Consider the following 18004-nt stretch of genomic DNA (forward strand, 5'->3'; position numbering starts at 1 on the left):
GGGGGGGGATTCGATTCGCGTCGTGGCGGCGAGAATTAATAGCGTCGAGCGAAGCACGCACTATCGCCGGGTGCTAATTCTTGCCGGCAGTCGCTCTCGTTGGTAATTAATGCGGCGCGATGCGCCATAAAGCGGAAAGCGCAACGATACTATTCACCGCGAATATTCCGCGCTGGCTTCGTGATACCGTCGGACGTGCCCTTATTATTGGACCTTTTCAAACGACAGCGCGCTCCAGAAGCAACTTTCGTCGCATCGGCAACGACATCGCGCGTATGCGCGTACGAGCAATTCAATAACGACGAGCGAGCGGGTGAACAAATCGCGCCACACACCGGCGCCAGTTCTCCGGTCGACGAATTTAAACGTCAATGGCGGAACGTTAATTAATTTTGTTTCATGCCGCGACACTCACGGCGCGGACACTCCTTTGTGCAGCTTTTCGCCGATGCTTTTCATGTTTGATTTTTGCGCCGATCGGCGACGCACGTCCGCGCATTTCGCGAGAGCTGCTCGATAACGACTCGACGACCAGTCGTGTCCTGTGTTAAAATCCGCGCGCAAACCTGAGAGAGAAGGATCTCAAAATTCCATCTCGATTCTCGATTCTCGCTCTTCGAGTCGGACTCCGCGTTCTTGGGTGACGATGATTTAATAATGGCGGGACGTGCTTTCACATACACGCTCCCGTGAACAATTCGCAACGAAATGCTACGAACCAGTGGTCAAACGCGAATGACGCCGTGTCACACTGTCCTTATCGGGCCGAATTCATTTTATCAGGCTATTAATTACGCACCATTTGCGTTTGCGACTAATCGTGGGTAAACCTTCGGACCCGCGATAATGGCCGTAATTCCTGCGAATTATTTGACAAGATAAGGCCCACCCTTCGGGCTATCACAGCGCGGTCGGGACCGCCAACAGTGCGAAATATTCTCGCGGCTCGACGCCGACGGGCTAACTTATCGCTCGCTCGCGAGTATCGCGAAAAATACGAGAGCCAGGTGGGAGCGGAGCGTAGGAAATACAGCGGCTGAAAATTGCGGCGAGTAAAGAAAGTCCTGGCACTAAGTACCGTGTGTAACGCGACGAAAAGGAGAGAGCGGGGACGAGGAGGGAGGGAAAAGTGGCTCGCAGCGAGAATGCGGATCGAAGGGCCGAAGGTACGGAAACGTAGGGAATAACAAAGCGACGCGGTGAGGAATAATAAACCGGACGTCGTTCCGCCCGTAAACATAACCCGACGTCGATGAACGTAAAATGTAAAAACGCATAAAATAATGACGGTCGGACTTGCGAACAACATGACCCATTCACGAAGTTCATTTCGCGACGCCGTACGGTGTTATCGCAGTGCGGTCGGATCTTCGTGACCTGTTAACCTGGGCAGATTAATCCGCAGGTCGACCGTGACGATAACGGTACGCCGGCTAAGCGCGCAAGAAAGAAAGAAAGAACGCCTTTATCGATCACCTCTGCTCGGAACTAAAATTGGCAAACCGTGAAAAATTGGATTTGCTCAGAGAGACGTCTCGAAATTCTTCAAACGTGGGGAAAAAAGTCGGCCGGAAAGAGAGAAAAGTCCCGGCGCGCTGCAACCCGGAGAACACACGGTCTCGCGATAACTCCGCGAAAACGCCGTCGCTCCAGCGCGATGAATCACCGGGAGGCTCGTCGAGTGAAAGTTCCTTAGAAGCGTGATTAACTATGACAGATATTAAACGAACACATTGTGCAACAGGCACGTACGAGCAGCCCATGGCGAAGCGATTCTCCTACACTCCGCCGCCGTTAATTTATGAATCACGACGAGAACTCGCGCGCCCGCGAAACAAGAGGCGGATTAAGCCGTTGAAACAAAACGTTTCCGTCTATTAATCCCCCGCGACTCGCGATTATGTTTTACACTCGCCGCCGCAGGCGAGATACGGTGTACGTGCATCCTTTCCGAGACACCGTATATAACCCGGTGTCGTATTTCGACTATCGTGCTCTTCAATCTACGCGAATCGTACGTACGGAAGCTTTGTAAAACAAATATTTTTCAGTGCCTTCCAGCGCGGAAATAAAGCCGTGACACACTCACCGTCGCCTGCCGCGCGTGTTGCCGTTTTCGTTTCGTGCGCGGCCGACAGGAAATTCGTCCAGCGACGAACGAGCGAAACACCCTTTTTTCTCTTTTTAGCTGCTTTTTTTCTCTCTCCCTCTCTCTCTTTCTCTTTGCCCACGGTGCAATGAGCACGTGGCCGAACTGCACGATATCTCGCAATAATAGCGAGCAGAAAGGTCCGTGCTATGTTGTGCGTTTATTTGACGATACGTTTCGCACACGTTGTCGATCCCTCTCGTTCTATTCGCGCAATGGCATCGTACATTGTGAGGGCCTCAGGGCGGAATCGTATTTCGGCAAGTGAGTACTTAGATAAGGGTGGCTCCGTTTTTTCGTTTTTCAACACGTGCAGTGAGAAACACATTTATTGAATTCAAACGAAATTTTTATTTGGATAAGGGCAGAATCTCTGAACCAAAGATTTCGTTCTCCGAACCAGACCTTTCTTATTTTCACTTCAGAGAATCAAACTTTGGTTCTCACAAATCAGAACGTTTCTTTATCCATATCCAAACCAAAATTTTGTTTGAGTTCAGCTCAATTTTTTAGCGTGTGTGCATAGAAAAAAAGTGATTCAAGGAAATAATTATCCCAATACTCTTTACCAAATATTTTTACTTGGAACAATATTAACAAATTTCCATCCAAGTAAAATATTTACTCGATCCAAGTGAAAATTTGCTAAGGAGTAATTATTTATTTGAATCTAACACTTTTTTTCTGTGTGTATACCGCCGACACTTTTTCTTTTGTCCCCCATCTCTCTCTCTCTCTCTCTCTCTCTCTCTCACTCCAAAGTGAAAATAAATATACCACTTTATTCTACTCTGTCAAAAAATTATCGCGACTTTTATCGGTCGTAACACAAGCGGCCGAGATGTCCGGGCATTGCACACCAGAGCACCTCTTGGCTATTAAATTGGCCTCTCGTCTATTAATGTCCGATTTATCTTATTTCGCGCAACGGTGGGCTAACGTCATATTTCATGTATGCACAGCAGATGCAGGCGATGATCGTCGGCGCTTATCGTCGAAGTTTACAACTCGCGAATTTGATGAAACACACAGCGCCGTAATTCACCGAGCTTGCGCCGCTGTCGTCGCTCCCGTTACGACTCCTGAAACGCTTCACTGCGATATTATGGCGTGAAATTGTTTAAAACTCTCATGCATTAAATCAGACTTCATCGTCGTCCATTTGATCGTGTTTGCCCGCGATTCAATTTGCGCACTGCGGAACGTTATTCTCGCGAAGTCTCGCGGCCAACCCGAGAGCAATTTGCGTTTCCGATCGACACTGTCGGGTTTTGTAAGCGGTGATTATTGCTATCTTACGGTAATATATTTACGAGTCGACCCCGCAGCTTTACTTTGCATTAATGGAACGCGAAATATCAGCGTTGCATTTTAAACAACAAGAGATGACGAGAACAAGTACAAGAGAGAGATAGGGCAGGTAACTACGTGTCGCCGCATTCGCGCGAGCATCCTCTTAATCTTTGCGGAGAACTCCATCCCAAGGATTAAGCGTTATTCCAGGAACGGAACATTTTCGTCGGACTTACCTCTCGACGTTTATCACGCTCATCCAGCTCATCTTCCCTACTCCGCGAGATTGTTTCGTTCGCCGTAACGCCGCGCCCCGCAGCGGACACCCTCGGGGATATTCGATTCGCGCGAATATATGTAAATGCAGTCTGTCAATATCCGAGTTCACGAGCAACCAGTTCGAAAGATATAAAAGAGCCAACCTTTCCCGGCGCCTTCCGACTTACATACATATATACACACACATACACCGACGTTTACACTGCAAGAGACAGGTGGCGTATGATACCACCATAAGAAATTCATCGATGCTGCGGATCGATTTTCATCTCGTCTATCCAGCGTGAGTATTTTCGCCCTATATATTGGAAACCGGTCCAATATCCTCGTGGCATGAGCTCGTCGTCTTCGGTGTCGATGATTCGAGTACTAGTTCGCGAAGATATCCCAGAACCACCTTCCACCGATCTTCGTCGTTCCGTTAACGTTAACGTTCAACGGCACGTCGACTCGCTCACCGTTTACAGAGATTCCCTGGTAGAAATTGAACCTCGCGAGGGTCTACCCACGAGATAGTAAATTTGCGTCTAACGTCGCTAACCAGCCAGTAATGTAACGCTTATTTCTCCTAGTGGTTAGATAACGGCTAGATAGATAACTGATGAGTTAAATAAAAGGAATTACAGTTACGAGATGAAAAAATCATAACTAGTTGCCAGGCAGTAATGTAACGCTGACTTTTGCCTTTTCAAGATTTTTATAGAATACGTACGGAAACGTAACCTGAATTTTTGCTTGCTGTTTTATTTTTAAATGCTAGTGTCGGAGATATATGTATAAAGCAGATAGATTATATATTTAGAATAGACAGCGCCATCTACTTTATCGTATTTGATACGTAATGGATAAGTCAGAAAATCGATTCCACATTTTAACACGTAACATGAATAGCCAGTAATGAATTAGCAAAGAACTAGTAAATTTTATCTAGCCTAGCTAGCTATTCACTTTTGACTCAGACCGACTAAACCGACAGACCGTTTTTACTCGAGCTTTTTTACGTACTCGGCGGGTACAATGCCGTGCATTATTGCCGTGCATTATTGCTGCCTGACTTTCTAGGCATAGTGATATCGGGAATTTCGAATTAGGCGTATCAGTTCTGAATATTATCGTGCATTATGACTGCTGATTATTGTCTACAAAAAAAAATTTTATCTTCAGTAATTAAATTAGTTGTATATAGGGACACTTAAAACTTTAGCAGCGTAAGCAATTTTAATTGCTGCAGTGGCAACTCTTTTGCTGCAAACGTACTATTATAAATGTCATTTATGATAATAAGTTTGCTGCAACAGCAAAAAAGTTTGCTACTGCAGCAATTAAAATTACTTACGCTGCTAAAGTTTCAAATGTCTATATATACAACTAATTTAGCTACAAAAGCTAATCTTCTTTTTCCGTATGATCCGATAAGGATGTTTCAAAGCAGCAATCATGATGCACAAATATTTAGAAATAATGCGTTTAATTAGAAATGTTTGATATCATTATGCCTAAGGAATAGGATTAACCCGTTGCGGTCCGCGCTGTATTCGCAATTTCGTCCCAGCCGGTCCGCACAGATTTCGCTAATCGCTCATCCGCTTGGTACCGTTTACTTTGGAAAACATTTATGATGCTACACCGCAGCTCTTATCTTACCTCTTTTAGCGTACGATGAAGACTCTGTCGCGTCATAGAACGCGTTGGAACGAAACGCGGTGTCGGGTGTCGCTCGACATAGGACTTGCTGGAATGAAACGCTGTGTCGAGTGACGCTCGACATAAGGCCGCATCGGGTTAATATACAGCATTAATATACGGCACTGTACGAAGAAAATAAATTTTGCTGGAAAAGCAAATTGTTCGCTGATATAGTGACCACAAAAGAATTTGTTTAGACAGCAAAAAGATTTGTTCGAATAGCAAAAAGATTTCTTAAGAGTATTAATTGCTATTTGCTGAATGGACAGTAAAATAATTTTGTTATGCTAACTAAATTTCGTTGCAATAGCATTTTGCTACAACAGCGAAGTTATTTTTTTCACGTAACAAATCTTTCTGCTGTCACTATATTAACAACAATTTTTCTGTTCTAGCAAAACTTTTTTCCACATTTCTTTATTTCCATAGTTTTTGTCGCTGCCTACGAGTGAGAAACGCGATGTTGCTCCAACGCCGCGACTTATTCCTGAATGGCAACAATCCGGTCGTCCCTCGTAACAGCCGGATAACGAGCGTAATGAATTTTCGTTTCACGTGTTACGAACTCTGCCGTGGCGTAAACGTGCCACGCACGGCAGGACGTTATTAATTTATTATTATGCCGTGCAGCCGGAGTGCCGAATTTAGCCGGCCGAACGCGTGCGGGTCATCCGACGTATAAGCCGCTCCGTTATTACGAGCGAGAGCACGCGATCGCTTTATTAGCGGAAGCTTAATCGTCGTGTACCGCTGACTCTGGTTGGCTCGTCTAAATAACCACGGGGCTTTTCACATTCGTCAAAATCCAGCGAGGAACCACATTTACATTTCCTTCTATTTATAATAGTTCCCTCGCGCGTTCGATAACATCATCGGTTACTCTCGAGTGTCGTTGTAACATCGTTATCTTCGTTCGCTCGATTATTTGTGCATGTTCCAAAGTGGAAGGAATCATTTCAACACCGTGAATTACCGCTTCTTCTTCTCTCTTAGCGTGCCGCTGGTACGGTTATTAAATAATTTCGCGAACCTTAACCCACCTTCTCCCGCGAAGCCGGCGCTATTTTTCAGCACTCCCGTAGCCTCTTCGTCGTATTTTGCACTAAGCGGGTCGAGAATGCACGACGGTTTCTCGTCGTCCCGTGGGACGGTAGAAGTTAGCTCTCGAGTGTTTACGAAACGAGCTAAGCGTGGTTGAGCTTTATTAAATCCACTTATGATTTAATTTATTCGTCGATCCCAACGGAGCGCGCCGGCGGGGTGTGCGTGGTGATTTCTCACTGACCCGAAGTGTCCGAAGTACTCCTCAAGTAATCGGCAAAGTGAATTTATTCGCAAATATCCGGATACTTTGTCGCGTCGTGCATAATTAAACGTTGCGTCGAAGTCACCCGCGTGATATACCGCTTTCGGTGGATGGAATAATTTATACGTAGAGAAAGAGAGAAAGAGAGAGAAAGCTCTACTTTCTTTTCTCGGCGCGCGCACACCGCATTGCCGAAAAATTCATATTAATCCTCCGCGGCTCCAAACGACCGTAAAATCGTCGGGCAAGTCCGCGGAAAGTTCTCTTTGCTTTAGCAGGTCACCGCTCTTTTCCTCCGCTTTGCCCCGTTTTCATCGGAGTCCGTGAGTGGCGAACTTTTACCAAAGCCATTTTCTCTCTTGGAAGCTCGCGGGATATTCTGTTTAGCTTGAGTTTCCGCACTCTCCGGGACTTCGGTCTTGTCCTTCTCTTCGTCCTCGGAAAAGGATATCGCGCGCGCGTCATCGCTCGTCGCCGCGGTCGCCACCGGATCCGACTCCGGGATGCCGCGTTACATTATTTAAAAGCTCCCGTCGCGATTTTCAAGGCGACGTCGCCCTTATCGAGGCCCTCTCGTGCCGCGACGCCACCTCCGATCACACTCGTATATTTAATTCGCCGCATAGCGGTCTGTCGTTGCACCATAATTACGGCCCGCGGCATAATTAAGCCTTTTCTCGGCTCGCGGTAAATTACACAGAGCGAGTAAGTAAGCGGCGTATCAAGTTACCTCCCTTTGCCAAGAACGTCGTCGTCGCGATACGAGGAGAGCTCGACGACGACGCGCCTCGCTACTCGCTGCGCACGCAAATATTTGCCGCGAAGCTACGCGTATCCCGCTTGTCTCCACTGAATTAGCATGAGCGGAAATCGGTGTACAGGGTGTCTGACGCAAACCGTGCCGTTCGTCATATACGTATGGTTTAGGTCAATATGAACAAAAGAGTATTCTGCCACTTTGCAAACAATCACGTCAAACTTGGAGTTGTTAATTATTGAAAATGGCCATGTATAGAGACTTCGTTCATCAAGATTGTCACAGACCTGGAAAACTGGTAAAATCGGAGAAAGTCATAGAAATGTAAAATGTCAGGGGAAATCAGAGAAAGATAAAAATCTGAAATTTTTAACTCACAATTCTCTCAAATGGTCTCGTGTTTTTTTTTTTTTTTTAATACATTTATTTTTCATCGGCCTAAATTTGCATTTAGGATTGTATTATGTTACTAAACGTTTAAGTTTGTGTTGCTTCTAATAATATAAATTACCTTTCCTGCAATGCCTGCTTTTAAATGTTAAAGTTTAAGATTACATATTGCTCGTGGAAAATTCCCCACTATCGTCCGGAAAACGCGAAAATGTCAAAGAATTTTAGAATTGATTTTCTGTAGTAGCATTGTTAATTAATAACTCTAAAATTGGCGCAGTTATTTGCAAAATAGTACAGAACTATTTTGTTCAGAATGGCCTAATTTACAAATATATAACATCTGTTGTATCTAGCGACGCGGAAAAAAAGTAGTCTTAAGTCGAGAATGGATATTCTTATTATAAGTAAGAATATTATAATATTCTTGAAAATTTTCAGTCTTGAATTGAGTTCAAGTAATATCTATATCATTATAAATTTAATCAAATCAAGACTAAAAATTTTCTAAGAATATTGTGATATTCTTACTTATACATGAGAATATTTATTTTTTATTTAAGACTAAGTTTTTCCGTGTAATAACTCAAAATTTTGCGTAATTGTTTGCAGAATGGTAGGGAATTTTTATTCATATTGACTTAAATTACAAGTACGTGATAACTAGAACGGCTTACATTAGACACCCTGTATATACGAACGTCACCATGGTCGTTGTTTTCGACTCACGTTTCCTCAGCGAATAATTCCATTAGAACTCACTGGACTTACTGGAAAGTAATTATCCCGTGTTGGATAATAAAAATATGTTAATTAAACGATTTTATTCTTTCCCGGTATATTTTCATCTGCACTCCCGAAGATTTATGAAATGTATGTCTTGCACTTGTAAAACATATATTATCTTGCACGTGTTGTTCTACCATGACAATGTTGCCGGAGGGAACCCGCCACGTGGTTCCACGATGAAACGGGATGTTGTTCCCCAAGCTTAGAGTCAAAGGAAGAAAAGAGAAAGAGAGAGAGAGAGTTGCCTTTGCCCCGCTTCGCGAGGCCATTGCAGCATCTGGAAGAATAAAGGTTGTGTAAACGGTGTTCCGTGTACACGAGGCACGAAAAAGCGGTTATCGAAATGACATCCGCAGTCCCGGGGAACTCGGGTCGGGAAGAAATAATTCCCCAACGGGCGAAAGTCGGACGATTACTTGGCGTCCGGGAATATATGTCCCTCTTGGAAAAAATGCATCGACCGCATTTTAGATAGATAAGGATTGACGTATTATTGAGCGACCGTCATCACGGTTGACTTCATTTGACGCGGCGCTCGCGAATCACGCGGGCAATGATGCGCGTTACGCAACAAAATGTCACTAACGAATAATATGCGTCAATGATACGGTATCTATAATTAGACCTTTCCACGGGCGCATCGATACTCTCTTACGTGCGCGATTATTCGCGATTCACACCCCACGATATTATTCTCACATCGGGTTATTCTTTCGTCACATCTATTTTTGCGCGTCGTCTGTTTAGCGAACGGAACATCGATAATACATCGTCTGTTATATTTTCCGTTCGTTTCGATTTTTACGATTCACGCGCGCCGGGGGAATCTGCTGCGAGAAGGAAAAATCGACGCCATGGTACGCGTGTTGCTTTAAATTTAGATCTCGCGCAAAGAACGCGACGGATACGACTCACCCCTGGTCCCCGAAAATTTCATTCGCTCCCTCCCCTCTCTTACTCTCTCTCTCTCTTTCTCTCTCTAACTCCTAAAATTATACATATTTGCCTATCTTCTACATTAATTTGAATTTGGTTTGACTTGAGTTCAATTTAAATTTAGATTTAGATTTAGTTTTAATATAAATTTAAACTAATTATATTTATAGCTCAATCTTTTCTTTATATATAAAGTTATTTTTATAGCTCATTTTTGTTACGTCCTTACCATTTTTATTTTTTTCCTTGCTTTTGAATAATTATTTTTGTTCGTGTAATTTTAAAAGCAATAAAATGTATTGTTAATTCTTTCCGACTCTATCATATATTTTATTTGTTCCTTAGAGGGTTTACTCTAAGCTGAAATAAACGTTCTCTCTCTCTCTCTCTCTGGGTACACAGAGCCGACGTCATTGCAGAAACTTTCAGAAATAACCGTCAACGTAAAGCTAAGCGCGTTCGTCCTCTCGCGGGATTTCCACCGCGGGATTCCGCGAAGTCGTTCGCTACGCGGATAACGGGTATTATCGTATGCTGTTATTATTATCTCGATTAACGTCTCCTTTTATAATTTGCCGCTGTCTCTCGCGCACGTCAACGGGGGGTAATCACCTCTCGTTCATGCGAGCGGAACCCGTAGCGACGCGCACCTTTGACACCGTCGGCGATACTCGCGTAGGACATCATCGATTGATTCCTTTAAGGTCACTGACTCGAGGGAGAGAGATCTCTTTAATAGCGGCTTTTGAGAAAAGGAATAAAATGCGCCGGATGACGACACGTTATGAATGGGCTCTGAATGAACTCGGGGCGAGCCGAGGGGTCACTATTAATATATGTGCGTGGTTCTTTTTCTAACAGAAAGTATATCACGTATCGCACTGTGAACTTAGAAGCTCTCTCACGTCGCGTAGGATGACATGACCGCAGATTTATGGTCATCGAGTCGCAGGCGAGTCGAACGACACGTGTTGCTCGATCGCGCACAGTGCTGCTCAATGCCACTCAATGAACCACGACGTCGAATGCGTCGTCGTTGCAGCCGATCGGTTGCGCGTTCTTCAGGTAGTGGCTGCTATCGATCTTTCCGTTCTCCTCCTGCGCTTCCGTTCTCGGTGCTCTCCTCCCGAGTACGACAGACGCTCGTTCTTGTATTCCCCCCGCGTGTCTCGGCGGCACCTGCGATGCATTTGCGTCTTGCATACCATGCGGCGACGCGAGGCAAGGTCTCGAGCGCGCTCGATGCATCGCGATAAACTATCGCATGAATGAAGGAATGGCTGAGCGGATGTGAATCGATACAATGTCGAAGTGCAGTGGTTTGAAGTGCGGGCTTCTACGGTGGCTAAGTTGTACGATTAGGGAGGGGCGGTGAGAACCGATTGCGGACGTCAGTGCGAGCAGAATGTTCGATAATTCAGATGTCGAAGTATCGATACAATGTGTTCAGGCAAACGTGTTGTTAGAATGCGCTACTGCGAAAAATCCTACATAGATCGAAGCGCGCGCCTCGACTTTGCGAAATTCGGATTTCTTGCATTCATATTTACATTCATTTATTTTTCATCTTGTCCTCTTTCATCTGTTATTTTTATCGAATACGAATAAATAATATTGACGTGGAGCTTTGCTAAGCGTCGGGAAAATAGTAGAAAAAATCTCTCCAGCCTGATTTGTAAATTCGGATTTCTTGTATTTTTACATTTCTTGTATTTCTACATTTGTTTTTCATCATATATTTTTACCCGTTATTTTGATTTAATATAATTAATATTGATGTAACATGAAGCTTTACTAGACGTCGGAAATATGTTGGGAAAACCGACCCGCCGTCCTGATTTGTAAATTCGGTTTTTTTGTATTTTTACATTCGTTTGTTTTCCATCATATGTTTATCCATTACTTTTATTTACATATAATATCACTAATATTGACGCAACGTGAAGCTTCACCAGGCGTCGGGAATGTGGTCGGGAAAAATGCCATCGCTTTTGGCAGACGTTCAAAGACTCGCGCTTTTCCCGCCGCGTCGACGACGAAACAATCAGCGTCGCGATATCGGATCGTTAAGCTTCGATAAATACTCGTTCTCCCCTTACGATGCCAAACACGGCATCGTCACTGTGAAATCGCATTAAAGTCGATGCGGATCCGCGCGGGGGGAGGACGGACGCGAGAGAGCGATCGTTTTCGCGATCCTTGTGATAAACGGCGTCTCTCAGTCCCGCATTTCCGCGGCCCGCGTTCATTTGTGCGGACCTTTAAACTATTTGTCACGCCGGGCATATTTTCCCCGCCCGAAATCGTCGGTCGCTGACGCGTGCCGTTTTCTCGCAAAAAAAAATCTCCGCACGTCGAGTGACATCATGCAACTTGATATTTGTGTCACGACTGATTCATGCCATCGGACGCGAGACCAAACGGAGACAGGGGCGATTTGTTAAATAAATAATTCACCGGCGACCTTACCCATACACGCATAGGAAGTACCGGAGCCCCCCACGACCCAATGTCCGCGTTGGATTTACTGGCGCAAACTCGTCGAGAATTATTCCAACATTCCGGGAACTCTCGTCATATATATATCTCGCCGATCCATAGCGCTACTTCGGTTGGCTCGCAAATACAGCTGTACAGCGACGGTTCGTAAGTAATGAGCTCGATGTCTATATCTCCTTTATGCGTGGACGTATAAACTCAATTGTCTACACCCACCGTGAGGTAACCTTCGCGGTCCGTTGACCGTCTTTGTAGTCGCTGGATCTAGTATGCCGCGTCGTCCCCGTTTTCATCAGCGTGATTAATCCGTGACCCCAACTTATATGAAACGTGACCGGCGGGCCCCGTTTAAACCGTTCGTTCCTCGAAGCCGACGCTATTAGCTCACCTATATATCCGTCACGCGCGGCGAAGGGGTGCGTTTTGGGGTTCGCGTTAAACTTTGATTTCAATTTCCCCGGGATTATTGGAGGACTAAGAATATCGAAGTCGGATGCCTCTTCAGCGAATGCGAGGCGCGTCCGACCCGGAATTTTTCCTTTATTACGTTCCGACGATTTCGTCACGGTTGCGCGGACGTTCGAGATCGCCGACGCATCGCGACACAGTTCTTTCTCGCGCGATTAAACGAACGTCATCCCGCGTTTCCGGGAGACGAGTTCCTCTCCGCGAGCGACGCGAGCGTTGCCCCAGTTTCGATTAATCCGCTCGATTTGTTTCCGCGACTCGATGACGCAATTAAGACGAACGGATCTCTCCGCCCACCGAATTATCCGGGAGCCTTGAATAGTTTCTGGAGCGGTCGATCACCTCGCGCCGATAATAATAAAATAGAGCTCGCGCGAGCTCCATCGAAATATACACGTGCGCGCGTGTTTCGGGAACAACGTAATTCAGAGGATGCTATTTCGGCCGTGAGACGGCTTCTTCCTCGTTTAACGGTTTGTCAGAGCGGCTCCGGTCGCTGCAACGACGGCGTCGCCGCGACGGTTTAACAACTGTCGGCGCGCCTCCATTGTCCGACTGCGCCAATTAATGAAACGGTGCTCGGCGAAACGGACAATAAAGGGAAATAAAAATGCAATGAAAGCTTTTATTGGCTATCATTGGATACCATTGGGGATGCGCGCGCTCCTCCGGTTACGAAAACGTTCCATCAGTCCTCGGCTTGAATCTAAACGGACGCGGCAAGAATAACGGGATGATAGCGGCGGCCGCGAATAGCCGGCGTGCGCGCAATTATCAGCCGGTGTCGGGCTCACTGAATATCAACTTTTATTCGATTACAACGACTGTATTTTATTTCATCGCGCGCCGTTAAAAGCTCAACAACTCGCGCGCGCGTGCGGATCCCTCTTCGTTAGCTCGCGTGTCCGTTTCAACGCTCGCGTCGTGATTAACTGCGCGTCACAATTATCACGAGTTCGCTTCGATAGTTGTCACTCGGACAGCGAACACTGACAGAGGGGGTACCTCGTCGACCTGTTGCAGGCGTAACAGCATGGTGTGGTATCAGTGACTGAAGACTACACCCCCGAAAGATGAAGAAGCCCCGCGTCCTCGCGTGCGTCCTGCTCCTGCCTCTGGCGCTGGGTCTCAGCCTGCAGGAGGATGACTTGGTCTTCGATGACGTCGGCGAAGATAATGAGAACGACGCGCCAGCACCGACGGTGAATTATCACGCGTCTTCTCGACTCGATCGGCACATGCTCGAGCCGTCGTTCAGGGACAGCAGGAGGCATCGCTTCGAGAGGCTGTGGGGCGTGCCTGACACTATCGTGCCGGTCGGACATGTTTTCAAGCTGAAAATTCCCCGACAAGCCTTCTCGGGAAACGTGGATTTTTACGAGGTGAGTCACCCGCGACCCGTTGCCTGCGTCCGATTTTGGCACCTAGCCGGCATTTTCCGAACGCCCAGGGGTCCTGAGTTATTGACCAGGTGGATGCCTCGGCGAGAAAAATAAGTCGTCCTTCGATCGAATCTCTTTTTCACGAGTCTCTGGAAGTGCGATTCCCTGAGAGAGATTCTCGCGATTGCAGGCTTGAAAGTGCACAGACACGCGAGAGCTGAAAAGACAGCGTGTTGAAAATTTAATACTCATTGGAGGGTACTCGTGCATACGCGTAAATACGAGACGTATAAAGAAGAAGAAGAGGAATTTTTTTTTCTCAAGCGCGCTCCGTCATTCACGCGAAGCAATTGTCAATTTATTATTCACTGTTTTTTTTACATACTTTAGTATTGCCTATCCAGTAAGCGGGAAATATTAAATCAATCATTTGGAATCATTTTATGTGAATTTTATGAACATATTAATACATTTTATAAACGTTTCTAAACTGTTACTTGATAATATTCCTAAATGTTTAAATCATACTGTTGAAATATATTATTTTTAATATTTAGGTCAAATATTATTAACAATGATATTGTATAAAATATAAGAACTACATATTTGAAAACGTTACGTGTGTTATAAGATATGTATGTAATTGTAATGACGTTGTTTTAATAATTCTTCTAGCTTATTGAATAGTCTATTAGCCAGGTGCTGATGAAAGAAAAATTGTTTCAAGAAACAGAGGAAAATAATAGGGAAATTATTTCGGATAATTAGTTAATGTTTAAAGCGGCTTGAAAACGCATCTCCTTCGCGTGCCTGTCGAACGTCACAGCGCGGTCAAGTATCAGCGCGAAGTCCACTGCCACCGAGTGCTATTGATTTACTTGTCCTCACATCTGTCAGTTTCTTCCCTCTCGAGCCCTGCCGACGTCTCGTTGAATCCATATTTGCGATTCAATTTGCTCCCCGCGTCTCGACGAATCCCACCACCGGAAATCCTTCTTAGGTTGAATGGCCCTAGTCTTCCCTTTGTCCTCAAAATTATTATTCGACCAACGGGACACGTTCCGTCGCCTACGATTCGTATCTACCGTCGCCGCGACCGTGTACGACGTGTCGTAACTCATACCCGAGTCTTATCGCGTTCAACGGCGCTGATAAAAAAAAAAGAAACCTTGCGAATAATTGTCTTCTCCAGAACGACGCGCAAATATAATTTACACGCTGGAAACAACGTTAGGTTCACGAGACGATCGATCACGATAGTCTGCCGCGATGGTTGGCCTGGGACGACGCTGCGTCTACTCTCTCGGGCGTGCCGTCGAAGAAGGACGTGGGCAGTCATCATCTGACCGTGAAGGCCATCGGCAAACACGGCGACACCGCCAAGGATCAATTCGTCGTTCAAGTTGTACCCGAAAATCAGGAGGAACTCAAGCACAAGGACGGAAAGGTGAGAGTTAGTGAGGTAACGTTGACTCCGGAGTGACGCAAACAGCGTGAGAATCGTCGTTAGCCGCGAAAACGCCGCGCTGGCATCATTTCAAGTTTCTTATCCGAGTTGAACAACAGGTCGCGCCGCCTGTTGGATACGTGCCTTCGCCGGCTAATGAATAATATAACTTAAAGATAGGAACTTGGTTGTAGCGACCGCGGCGAAGACAGCATTCGGACGTGTTTGGTGCTTAACGAGAAATATTTCCACTCGTTTCCCTCTCTTTTTCTCTCTCTCTCTCTCTCTCTCTACCCCTATCTCTGTTTTTTCTCTTCTTCTATGAAGCTAATAATATAAGATGAAATAACATCGACGGTGGGTTCTCTGTGCGCGAGTGAACAAAAGTATCCGCATGCCGCACGCTATATTCCCCGGCCCATAATTTAGTCGCGCGCACAGTAAAGCTCGAATCGATGAATTTATAGTGGAATTTATAGCGGTTTCTGTCGCGCGTAGCGCGATATACAAATCCGTCGAAACTGTGTCGATTGCAGTTTGCAATCCGCTAGGTTGCGTTTAAATGTCGTAAAGAAATTACGCCCGCAGACGTTAACTGATTGATGCCAATTGATATTACTGTGAGTGCGCGCAGCGGCATACGCGGAATATCTGTGTGTGAAATCTGTACGTGTGTGTGTGTGTGTGTGTGCGTGCGTGCGTGTCTTTGAAATTTTGCGTTACGCTGGTAGGCGTGCAAATAAAAATGCGGTTACTGGAAATAGGACGATTCTAATTATAGACGCACTGCGACGACGACGAGGAGCAAACTCTCCTCACTATTTTGCTGGACGCGCGGCTGGAGCGGCTGTCTCCCCGAGTCAAGGTGGACGCCATCGAAAACCTCGCGGGATTTCTGGGAATGCACACGGTATCGTTTTTTGATCGTGCGATTTGTACAGCACGTGCGCGGTAAAACCGATAGCAGTGGTAATTCTTATTGCGATCGGAGCGATCGAATTTCCTCGACTCGCGCTCCGTTCGATGGAATTTCTGTTATTTCCCCCCAAGCGTGAGTTCACGTTACCCTGGCATTTACTTCTTTCGTGCTCCGCAGAACGCCTTTTCGATGCATTCTCAAAGCAAGTATGACAATATGCCGTTGGAGTCTTCCATCATTCTGGGCGGGCCTGGAAACGTGCCGCATCGTCGGGAGAATTATTTCACCAGCATCCAGTGGCAGGTAGGATTCGAAACCACTTATCTACGCTTGGCTCCGTCTTTGATGTTCACTTATCGTGTCGATACACTCGCACGAGACGCCGTTAGGAATTCTCACGGCGTATCGATAAACTAACATAACTTCCTATGCGCGCATTGTTCCCGCAGGTCGGCTGCGACGGTCACGTGTGGAGGCATCAGACGGAATTGATAAAACAATTGCGGGAGCAAGCGAAGGACGGTACTTTGGCGGAAGTTCTGCAATTGCCCGTGATACTGTGGCGGGTTAAGACCGACTCGAGCTCTTTCCTGAGGAACAGAAGAGAGGCTGGTTCCGGCGACTACGATAACCCGGACGATTACGACGGCTACGACGATGATTACGATGGCGATTACGAGGACGGCGGTGACGAGAGAGAAGACGATAACGAGGACCCGCAGGTACAGCCGACCTATGTGCCGGATTTCAGCGATGCAAGGGGAAACACCGTGCCGGGACATCCGCACCGGCATCATCACGGCGAGGAAACGATCGATTGGAACGTAAGTTGCTGTGCATTTCTTTTAAGGAGGTTCGAACGTTTGACCAAATAAACTAAATAATTAAGATAAATCTATTATATATATATATATATATATCATGTGTATATACATGTATATACACATGAGCATATAATTAAACATTTATATACTTCTTTCTACCCTCTGTGCATTTCTATTAGATCAACTGATATGTAAATATAATATTGACAAGAGAAATGAAAAATATTGTCGTATTTATAAATATTGTAAATATTGTAATACAGCATACCGGAAATACGGCATTAGCGAATGAACTTTAATAGTTCCGCGCAAGAAAGCGCGATCGCGGGGTCAAATATCTTTATCTCCTTCATCGTGTATTTCTTGTCCTTCTTTCTCATCAGGGCGAAGATACTGACGAGGAGGATTTAATGCCAAGACTGAGGCAGTCCGAGTTGGAAAGCGGTGCGGTAAATAGAACAAGCAGCACTACGCCTACGGTAAGTGTCTTCGTGGAATCGAGCCGTTGCGTGATTCCTCTCGTTGAATTGACGAGTTGATATTCGGGATACAAGCTGCCTTACCGGCTTTCGTTGAAATTCTCATTTCTGTGCTCCTCACTCGCCATGCCATCGCTTGAGGGGGAATCGTTGCGCTTTTAAAGAGTCTAGAATAGCTATTTGGGTACTGCGTATTTATTGCTGGCCTATTTTCGTGTTGACGAACTGTATGTCACCCATCCATCCGTCCGTCCGTCCGTCCGTCCGCCCGCCCGTGCTGCGCGGATTGTTCTGAAAGCGGTCGCTTACATAGATTGCGTCTCCGTATAGATCTGTGCCTTTCCGTTCGCCGAGAGAGACGGAAGTTCCGCAAAACTGATATACGTTCTTTATTGTTGTGT

At 45.8% G+C, this 18004-nt stretch overlaps 1 protein-coding gene across 4 annotated transcripts in view; it reads left to right on the forward strand.

The window, feature by feature from the left end:
- LOC106746472 (dystroglycan) overlaps positions 1-18004 on the forward strand; it is a 73900-nt gene that overhangs the window by 47255 nt on the left and 8641 nt on the right. For all 4 annotated transcript variants that reach the window (XR_001374605.1, XM_014623095.1, XM_014623094.1 and 1 more), the window contains 6 exons: positions 13576-13934; positions 15169-15381; positions 16163-16291; positions 16478-16603; positions 16750-17124; positions 17508-17603. Coding sequence is in view for 3 of the 4 variants with exons in the window: in XM_014623095.1 (XP_014478581.1) it covers positions 13626-13934; positions 15169-15381; positions 16163-16291; positions 16478-16603; positions 16750-17124; positions 17508-17603 (1248 nt within the window). In the remaining variant the exon portion in view is untranslated. The remainder of the gene's footprint in view (positions 1-13575; positions 13935-15168; positions 15382-16162; positions 16292-16477; positions 16604-16749; positions 17125-17507; positions 17604-18004) is intronic.

This window comes from Dinoponera quadriceps, unplaced genomic scaffold (genome assembly GCF_001313825.1).
Source record: "Dinoponera quadriceps isolate SergipeBrazil2010 unplaced genomic scaffold, ASM131382v1 scaffold1850, whole genome shotgun sequence".
Lineage (NCBI taxonomy): Eukaryota > Metazoa > Arthropoda > Insecta > Hymenoptera > Formicidae > Dinoponera > Dinoponera quadriceps.